General features: G+C 42.5%; 1 protein-coding gene across 1 annotated transcript; it reads left to right on the top strand.

The window, feature by feature from the left end:
• Window positions 1-71: 71 nt before the first annotated feature.
• cmc2 (C-x(9)-C motif containing 2) lies at window positions 72-7,986 on the top strand. The gene is made up of 4 exons (XM_055648876.1): window positions 72-132; window positions 3,183-3,345; window positions 6,952-7,023; window positions 7,689-7,986. The coding sequence occupies exons 2-4, from the start codon at window positions 3,265-3,267 to the stop codon at window positions 7,761-7,763; spliced, it is 228 nt and encodes a 75-aa protein (XP_055504851.1). The 5' UTR covers window positions 72-132; window positions 3,183-3,264; the 3' UTR covers window positions 7,764-7,986.
• The last annotated feature ends 2,135 nt before the right edge of the window (window positions 7,987-10,121 follow it).

Raw genomic sequence — 10,121 nt, 5'->3', positions numbered from 1 at the left:
TGCCTATTGGCGGTCGGGCCTGTCAGACCGCCTCTGGTTGGCCAGATCCCTCGTCAATCACCAGCAACGGCAAAGATACTTCCTGCCATGCAGAGAATTGTTACAAGGTTCCAAGAGGAGCGAATGACAGAGGTGAGTGGTGAAGGATTATTTCATTAAAGATTGGGGGTTATAAGGCAATCACCCTGAAGGAATCATATACATGCCAATCAAATACTCCGGCAATACAGCGCCTGAAATTATAGATGTGGAGATTTATGTTTCCTCTTGACGTCCTCTGTGACCCTGAGTTCCAGAGACCGAGGTTATACCGTGCCTTATTCCATTGGTATCCAGTATTTGTTGCTACTTCACCCAACCTGCAAATTGATTGGAAGTAAAAGCAGAAAATGGTGAAAAATACTCAGCAGATCACACGGACCAATGTTTTATCCCTGATTTAGTTAGGGGAGTTCCTTGCTTCATGAATCAGATGAGGATGTTTTCCACAGATCTCTCTTCCACAGATGTTGCTTGACTGCCTGAGTTCTTACAACATTTCTGTTTTGTTCCCCACTCTTGGAACTTGAGTGTAAAGTCTGAGGCTGATATGCCAGGGCAGTACGGAATGAGGGCTCCACAGTCTGGTACCATCTTTTGGAAGAGATAGTGTGCTACTTCATAACAAGAGGAGTTGTGTATAGGAGCAAAGAGGTCCACACCTGGAGTATTGCGTGCAGTTTTGGTCCCCTAATTTGAGGAAGGACATTCTTACGATTGAGGGTAGGTTTACAAGGTTAATTCCCGGGATGGTGGGGCTGTCATATGCTGAGAGAATGGAGCGGCTGGGCTTGTATACTCTGGAGTTTAGAAGGATGAGAGGGAATCTTATTGAAACATATAAGATTATTAAGGGTTTGGACACGCTAGAGGGAGGAAACATGTTCCCGATGTTGGGGGAATCCAGAACCAGGGGCCACAGTTTCAGAATAAGGGGTAAGCCACTTTTTCACGTAGATAGTTGTCAGTTTGTGGAATTCTCTGCCTCAGAGGGTGGTGGAGGCCAGTTCTCTGGATACTTTCAAGAGAGAGCTAGATAGGGCTCTTAAAGATAGCGGAGTCAGGGGATATGGGGAGAAGGTAGGAACGGGGTACTGATTGTGGATGATCAGCCATGATCACATTAAATGGCGGTGCTGGATCGAAGGGCCGAATGGCCTACTCCTGCACCTATCGACTCCCTTAAGTGGATGTGAAAGATTACCTGCCATTATTTTGATGAAGAGAAGACAATATTAATCCCTTTCTCAACATTATAATATTTCTCCCACCCTCCCAGTCACTGCTCATTTCTCCTCCTCTGCACACTTATGTCCCATCGCAAAGTCCAGCATTTCCTTTTTATCCCCCCTCTTTTCCCACTCCCCTGTCCACCTCCACCTAATGGAGAGCACCTGAGGTCAGGATTGAACCTGGGTTCCTTGCACTGTGAGGTAACAGTTCCAGTATCATAATATTAATATGAACATTTTCTATTTTTACGTGGTCATATTTCCATTCAATGTCACATTTCCGATTGAAAGGTACAGCATGGAAACAGGCTTTTGAGTCCATGCCGACCATCAATCACCCGTTCACACAAGTTCTATGTTATTCCACTTTCGCATCCACTCCCTACACATCAGAGAACATTTACAGAAGACAATTCCTCCCATCTTTGGGATGTATAATCACAAATCCAAAAATGGTCATGAATTGATGCAATCAGTCATATATTGCATATATTTAAAAAAAAAGTAGAAATCTGATGCAACTTTAATTATAAAGCTAAAATTTGTTCATCGTAAAAAATATACATTTTAATATGTTTGCTCCATCACCTGCAAGAGACCCGTTCATCGCTTAAAGAATGATCCATTATTTTATTGGAATAAAATGTCATGCTCAGCACAGTTGCAAAGGGTATGTTCCTGTGCTGGACTACTCTACGCAAAGCATCCGTAAACCTCTTGCAGTTTCAGGTTTATTGTCAGGTACATGAGTATGGTGAGGTAGTGGTACAATGAAAACATCACGTTTGCCTATGTGGAAGGAACTGTCCAAGACAAGGTTGATCTAATCAGTGCTCATCCTGCACATTGCAACACTATAAGGGGTGCACAATGGCACAGCGGTAGAGTTGCTGCCGTACAGCACCAGAGACGCGGGTTCGATCCTGACTACAAGTGCTGCCTGTACGGAGTTTGTATGTTTTTTTTTAGTTTTGGAGATACAGCGCGGAAACAGGCCCTTCAGACCAAACAGAACCATGCCAATTAACCTACAAACCTGTACGTCTTTGGAGTGTGGGAGGAAACCAAAGATCTCGGCGAAAACCCACATAGGTCACGGGGAGAACGTGCAAACTCCATAAAGACAGAACCCGTCGTCGGGATCGATCCCAGGTCTCCGGCGCTGCATTCGCTGTAAGGCAGCAACTCAGTAAAATTGTAAACTGTCCCTAGTGTGTAGGATAGTGCTAGTGTACGGGATGATCACTGGTCAGCACGGACTCGATGGGCTGATTGGCCAGTGTTCGCGCTATATCTCCAAAGTCTTAAGTATAGACTAAATGTCATGATCTGTCGAGAGCAAGTGACAAAGGACAACAGTTATGACTTATGTAACAGTCAATTACCTAGTAATTTAACCATTTTTCCAATGTAAAAATATATTTTAAACACAAATCACAACTTCCCATTTCAGGAACAGTTTCTTTCGAACAACATCAGCCTATAGAATACTGCTAACTCCCAACTAAACTCTGAACAGCCTGGGTTGCACTAGGGACTTTGGGTTTTGTTTTGTTCTTGCACTATATTGATTTTTTAAAATTATTTATTGCATTTTATTTTGTTTGTTTATTATATTATTTGTGGAGTACAGTGTTTACAAACTTGTTGTGCTGCTGCTACAAGTAAGAATTTCATTTGGGACATATGGCAATAAAACACTCTTGACCCTTGAAGACTAAGAAAGAACATTAAAAGTGAATAACATAATTGCTCTGCCATTGTACTTCCAAAAGAAATATTCTTGTCATTCTCCCATCAGATTGCTCAGTCTCAGTTGCAGATGGAACTTGTCCGCTGTGATGTAAATGAGAATCATTTTGGTCCGAATAAAGGTTCTTAGTCATGTTCTGAGTCATTTTTTTCTTACAGGGCAAAATTTGCAAGTTTTTACTCCTGGCAAAGGATCCTATAAAGGATCGACTCACTGGCATACAGAACACAGTGGACAAGTATGCACCCTGACCTGTCAGCTCACCTGCATTCAGAGGAGTGTAATATTGTCATTGACCGTCTCAAACAGTGCCATAATGAAGTGAGTATAAATAATGTGTGCTGTGATTTAATGAATTTCTGGGCACCTTTGCTGCTACTCTCTGGACAAGTTATTTTCTTGCAACGTTGAATTCTCTCATTTTATGTAACTTCTACGAACACTCCCCTCCCCTCCCCTCCCGTCTTGGCCCACATCCTCCACGCTGGTCGTTTAACCAATTCCACAATTCACCACATTGTATCCCTCTTGAGATCACACCACTCTGCCTGAGGCCATTTGTAGTTGGCCCTGATTGATCCTGGTCTCTTCTTGCCTCCAGGTCTTCACCTCTCTCCCCCATCCCGACTCCCTATTTTCAGTCAGAAAAAGGGCCCCAACCCAAAATGTCACCCTTCCTTTTTCTCCAGAGATGCTGCCTGATCAGCTGTTACTCCAGCAATTTGTGTCCTTTTAAAAAAAATCTATTTAAGATGCTGGATTAATGACAAAGTGAATTTATCACTTTGTTACAATATCTTTAAATTCTAATTACTTTCGTACTTCACTTTCGAGATAGCGATAATTATTGGCACAAATCACCTACCCCATAGCCAACAATGGACCATTGTGGGCTCCACCTTTCCTTGAACATCGTTAATTTTTGCATATCTTTCATTCATTTGTTCTGTATCTCTCCATATCGCTGTCTATTTCTCTCGTTTCCCTTTCCCCCTGACTCTCAGTCTGAAGAAGTGTCTCGACTCGAAACATCACCTATGCCTTTTCTCCAGAGATGCTGCCTGACCTGTTGAGTTACTCCAGCTGTTTATGCCTATCTTCAAAATAATTCCATCCTTGATATACTTCATCTTAACGACAGATGCAGGAGTCAGTTTGAGGAGAACTCTTTGACAGACAGAAACATAGAACATAGAAAATTATGTGCAAGAGTAGGCCATTCGGCCCTTCGAGCCAGCACCCCCATTTAATATGACCATGGTTGATCATCTAAAATCAGTACCCCGATCCTGCGTTTTCCCATATCTCTTGATTCCTTTAGCCCTAAGAGCTAAATCTAACTCTCTCTTGAAAACATTCAGTGAATTGGCCTCCACTTCCTTCTGTGGCAGAGAATTCCACAGATTCACAACACTCTGGGTGAATCTCAGTCCTAAATGGCCAACCCCTTATTCTTAAACTGTGACCCTTGGTTCTCGACTAATCCAGCATTGGGAACATTTTTCCTGCATCTAGCCTGTCCAATCCTTTAAGAATTTTATATTTTTCTATAAGATCCCATCTCATCCTTCTAAATTCCAGTGAATACAAGCCCAGTTGACCCATTCTTTCATCAAATGTCATTCCCGCCATCCAGGAAATTAACCTGGTTAACCTACGCTGCACTCCCTCAATAGCAATAATGTCCTTCTTCAAATTAGGAGACCAAAATTGCACACAATACTCTAGGTCCGGTCTCACCAGGGCCCTGTACAACTGTAATACGACCTCCTTGCTCCTAAACTCAAATCCTCTTGCAATGAAGGCCAACATGTCATTAGCTTTCTTCACTGCCTGCTGCACCTGCATGCTTACTTTCAGTGACTGATGTACACACCCAGGTCTCGTTGCATCTCCCCTTTTCCTAATCTGACACCATTGAGATAATAATCTGCCTTCCTGTTCTTGTCACCAAAGTGGATAACCTCGCATTTATCCACATTATACTGCATCTGCCATGCATCTGCCCACTCACCCAACCTATCCAAGTCACCCTGCAGCCTCATAGCACCCTCCTCGCAGTTCATACTGCCACCCAGCATTGTGTCATCCGCAAACTTGGAGATGTTATACTGTGATACACTGTTGTTTCTCAGCGGGGAGAGCGCCAGAGACCCAAATTCGATTCTGACCTTGGTTGCTGCCTGTGTGGAGTTTACACGTTCTCCCTGGTGCCGTGTGGGTTTCCTCCAGATGCTCCGGTTTCCTCCCACCACCCAAAGAAGTGCAGGTTTGTAGGTTAATTGGCCTCTGTAAATTGCCCATAGTGTGTGGGAGTAGATGAGAAAGTGGGATAATGTAGACCTAGTGCGAACGGGTGATCGATAGTCAGCGTGAACTCGGTGGGTCAAAGGGCCCGTTTCCAAGCTGTCTCTCTAAAATAAACGTTGACAGAGGTATCCTGTGGCAATCTGCTTTGCACCTGAACTTCCTGAACACTGTACCATGGGATATGGAATGCATAGCGGTTTTGAATGACTATTACAATATAGCTTGTTTTTCCTTTTATATTTATCAAGGTCTAGTTTAAATTGGATCGCTTTTTTACATTTGTTAGTGTAACAGCATTACATTTCTCTGAGGAAAATGTACTGAATACATCAAAAGCTGGGTATCCTGTGGTGACTGATTTCCCAAAGTTATCTGCCATCTACAATGTTTAATTCAGGGGCGTGGTAGAACACTATCTATTTCTTGGACACATGCAGCTCCAAAAATAATCCTGTAAATGTGATAAATGTATAATAATCAATAATACAATAAATTAATAGGATGGCACAGTAGAGCAGTATTAGAGTTGCCGCCTTACAGCGCCAGAGACCCGGGTTCGATCCTGAGACTGGGTGCTGTCTGTATGGAGTTTGTACGTTCTCCCTGTGACCGCGTGGGTATTTCCCTCTCTCCTCCATACTTTGATATAAATTAATCTTTGTCTCATCTGTCCACAAGACCTTTTTCAGAACTGTGGTTGCTCTTTTAAGTACTTCTTGGCAAACTGTAATCTGGCCATCATATTTTTGCAGCTAACCAGTAATTTGCATCTCGCAGTGTAGCCTCTGTATTTATTTTCATGAAGTCTTCAGCAGACAGTGGTCATTGACAAATCCACACCTGACTCCTGAAGAGTGTTTCTGATCTGTCGGACAGGTGTTTGGGGATTTTTCTTTATTATAGAGAGAATTCTTCTGTCATCAGCTGTGGAGGTCTTCCTTGGCCTGCCAGTCTCTTTGCGATTAGTAAGCTCACCAGCGCTCTCTTTCTTCTTAATGATGTTCCAAACTGTCTCTAACAGTTTTATTCTTGCTTATCAGTCTCATAATGGCTTATTTGACTTTCATTGGCACAACTTTGGTACTCGTGTTGATAAACAGCAATAAAAGTTTCCAAAGGTGATGGAAAGGCTAGAGGAAAGACTAGGTGCTGAGAGCTCTCTTATACCTGCATTAAGGAGGCAATTAAACACACCTGAGCAATTACAAAAGCCTGTGAAGCCATGTGTCCCAAACATTATGGTGCCAGACAGGAGGGGGAGGGGGAGGGGACTATGTATAAACACAGCTGTAATTTCTACATGGTGAAACCAAAATGTATAAAAAGGGCCTTTAATAAAATCTGACAATGTGCACTTTAACCACATGTGATTTTTTTAAAATTACAAATCTCAAATTGTGGAGTACAGGGGCAAATAAATAAATGATGTGTCTTTGTCCCAAACATTATAGAGGGCACTGTATATGTATACACACACACACACATAAAACAAACAAACAATAATAGTGCAAAAAGACAATGCTATAACAAGCAATGCCATCAGCTCATTGCAATAACTTTGGGGGCAAAGTAAGTTTACTAAGCGAGTACCAACCTTGTTCTCTTTCTCTCCAACAGCATGGCTTCATGAAGTTTCTTGGAAAATGTAATGATATTGACCAAGAGATGAGACATTGCTTAAGTGCTGAGGTAAGATGTTCTTAAAAGTTCTAAACAAATCATGAGAGGAATAGATCAGGTAAATGCGCAGAGCCTTTTGTCTGGCATAGGGGAATCGAGAACCAGAGGACATAGGTTTAAGATTTGATAGGAACCCGAGGGGTAACCCAAAGGGCCTGTTTCCACGTTGTATGACTATCCTATGACTTTGCACATTATTGGTAGAATATATTTAAAATATATATCTATTTTCTTTCCTATCCTATTTTCCCTCGTTGTTTTATCTCTTCCACACTCCTGATTAAAACAATAGTAGTTTTTAGTCTTGAACTTGTTGATGCCTTGTGGTCTAATTGAAGATTGTGAACCCCTGTAAGCCACACCTACCATGTTATACTTAGATCCACCACCGATTTTATGGCTCCCTTGATTCCAGGGCCTTTCTGGATTGTCCATTTTGCCGGACCAGCAGGGGTCAGGGCCTCTGAGCACATTCCAACATCACCAGAACGGTCCCCTTAGGCCTCCTGGGCGTTCAAGTTACTGAAGCAGGCCATGATGCAATCAGTCAATGTGCTCTCCACCGTACACTTGTGGAGGTTTGATAGAGTATTTGGTGACAAGCTGAATCATCGCACACTTTACTGATTATACTTTACTGTCACTAAAATCTCTTGTTTTCTTTCAACCTTCAGCGGAAATCCAAAAGAGCCAAAAGCAGAGAACACGCTGCTAAGATGCAAAAGCGGCTAAATGAGGCTTCCAAGTGACTTTCACCCCCATCCAGACTGTGAACTGTTGTCAAAATGCACTGGGACACTGTGGTGGTTCATAGAAACTGCAGCCATATACAGTTCTTGTTTGTTAGCTCATAATATGATTGCAATTTTCATTATTTATACCCAGATTCAGCGGGTTATCTTTTGTTAATCTTTCAAAATTAAAGTGATACATGTCTTGAGAGCTAAAAATTATTAAATTCTGTAAACTTTACACTCAGTGAAATAGGAATACTCTGTGAGAACAAGCGCACGCTGAGTGACCGTTTCGCTCAACACTTAAGCTTAATCCTCCTTGGCCTACATGATCTCCCAGTTGCCAAACTTGTTAACTCCCCTACCCATTCTCATACTAACCTTTCTGTCCTGGGCCTCCTCCACTGTCAGAGTGAGGCCGCACGCAAATTGGAGGATCAGCATCTTAACCCAGCTGTATGAATATTAAGATAGACACAAAAAGCTGGAGTAACTCAGCAGGTCAAGCAGCATCTCTGGAGAGAAGGAATAAGTGACGTTTCGGGTTGAGACCCTTCTTCAGAATATTAATTTCTCTAACTTTTAATCACCCTTGCATTCCCTCTCTCTCTGTCCATACTCCACCCTAACATTCTGCTAGTTCCACAGTTCCTATCCCTTCGTTATCACCTCTTCCACAGCCAACAATGGACCATTGTGGGCTCCACCATTCTTGGGTCATGGGTGCCTGCCTCTGATTCGTTCTCTATCTTTTCTTTCCTTTAGTTTTCCCCTCCCGACACTCAGTCTGAAGAAGGCACTAAACCCGAAACGTCACCCATTCCTTTCCTCCAATGATGCTGCCTGACCCCCTGCTGGGATACGCCAGAATTTTGTGTCTATCTTCGAAAATATGAGATCACGTGTTTTACGTCAGGAATACCTAGTAAAGCAGAGCTCCACTCACGGTAGTCCAACCCTGACATCTGCTGGACATTGAGTTTATTACAGGAGAAATGCTCTGCATCTAATTCCTGGATTGGAAACTGCTCAACATTGCATCACTTTTGTTCAATTTTTAGATGATTCTAACAGGGTGACAATTTTTGGATATCTCTACCAATAATTATGACATTTTACTGTTAACATCTAATTTCTCCAGAAATACAAATGTTTCATTTAAATGCAGAAACAAGGAACTGCAAGATGGTTCTGACCTGAAACTATCACCTATACCCACTAAGTTACTCCAGTATTTTGTGTCTATCTGTGGTAGAAACCAGCATCTGGAGTTCATTTTTATCACAAGGAACTGCTGGTTTACATTTCATTCACACTATTGCCGTTGTTAACTAGTTTTATCAATCTTGGGTGTGAAATTTTTATCATCTCAAAATCGTTTACAAGGGGAAAAAAATCCTGCAATGCAGTGAGAATTAAGTCCTTAAGCCGAGTTTTAATTATTCAGGATCTTGTTCTGAACATAGATCAGTAAAATTAGTTACCGTTTTCTACCTTCAGGGTACGCGTCTAAACCTGATGGACTGCGAATTAATCCCGTAGAATTCCACTGCAGCACACTCTGCAGGCTCTACACTATCAGATAAGTCATCCACACTATCAAATATTTTACTTAATGCCTCATTAAGATAACCCCTTTAATTTTCTTTGCTTAAGGAAATACAATTCGAATTAACACACCCTTCCTGTAACGTGGCCGAGTGGTAGTGTGCAGCCGTCTGAAGAAGGGTTTCGGCCCGAAACGTTGCCTATCTCCTTCGGTCCATAGATGCTGCTGCACCCGCTGAGTTTCTCCAGCATTTTTGTGTACCTTCGATTTTCCAGCATCTGCAGTTCCTTCTTTAACACATCGTGTGCAAAGATACTCGAGCGGTCAGGAAGTCTGAGATGCTGGCTCCAGTCTCTGACAAGGCCAGGGTTCAAATCCCATGGACAATTTTGTGGGTCTTATGCTGTACTGTTCTATGTTTCTTATAATTTAACCCTCGTATGAAATTGCAGCTGAAATGGTGCTTGAAGATTATGGATCGCGTTTCTCTTGATTGTGTCCCCACTGTCTGTTGCAGGGTAACCGCTCTCCTTACTAGGATTGAGGTCCATCTGGGATCATGGAGTGTGCTTTCTTTCCGCCTCCTCCATCCATGGAAGAACCTGATGATGTTCCCATCTTGGCCTCATCGGAGAATGCACAAAACATGCTGTGGGGGGTGGTGGTAGAAGCAGATACATTAGTGGCATTTAAGAGAATTGTAGATGGACGAAGATGGCCACAAAATGCTGCAGTAACTCAACAGGTCAGGCAGCATGTCTGGAAAAAATGGATAGGTGATGTTTCGGGTCCGGAACATTCTTCAGAAATGTTAGCTATCCACG

This window comes from Leucoraja erinacea, chromosome 17, assembly GCF_028641065.1.
Source record: "Leucoraja erinacea ecotype New England chromosome 17, Leri_hhj_1, whole genome shotgun sequence".
NCBI classification, from domain to species: Eukaryota; Metazoa; Chordata; class Chondrichthyes; order Rajiformes; family Rajidae; genus Leucoraja; species Leucoraja erinaceus.
This window is presented reverse-complemented; position numbering and strand designations above follow the sequence as displayed.

What these genes read in the sequence shown, in the direction of transcription:
- cmc2 (XM_055648876.1), top strand. Translation starts at nt 3,265, where the DNA reads ATGCACCCTGACCTGTCAGCTCACCTGCATTCAGAGGAGTGTAATATT. An exon ending in TCAAACAGTGCCATAATGAA is followed by an intron (nt 3,346 to 6,951) that starts GTGAGTATAAAT and finishes TCTCTCCAACAG; the next exon opens with CATGGCTTCATGAAGTTTCT. An exon ending in GACATTGCTTAAGTGCTGAG is followed by an intron (nt 7,024 to 7,688) that starts GTAAGATGTTCT and finishes TTCAACCTTCAG; the next exon opens with CGGAAATCCAAAAGAGCCAA.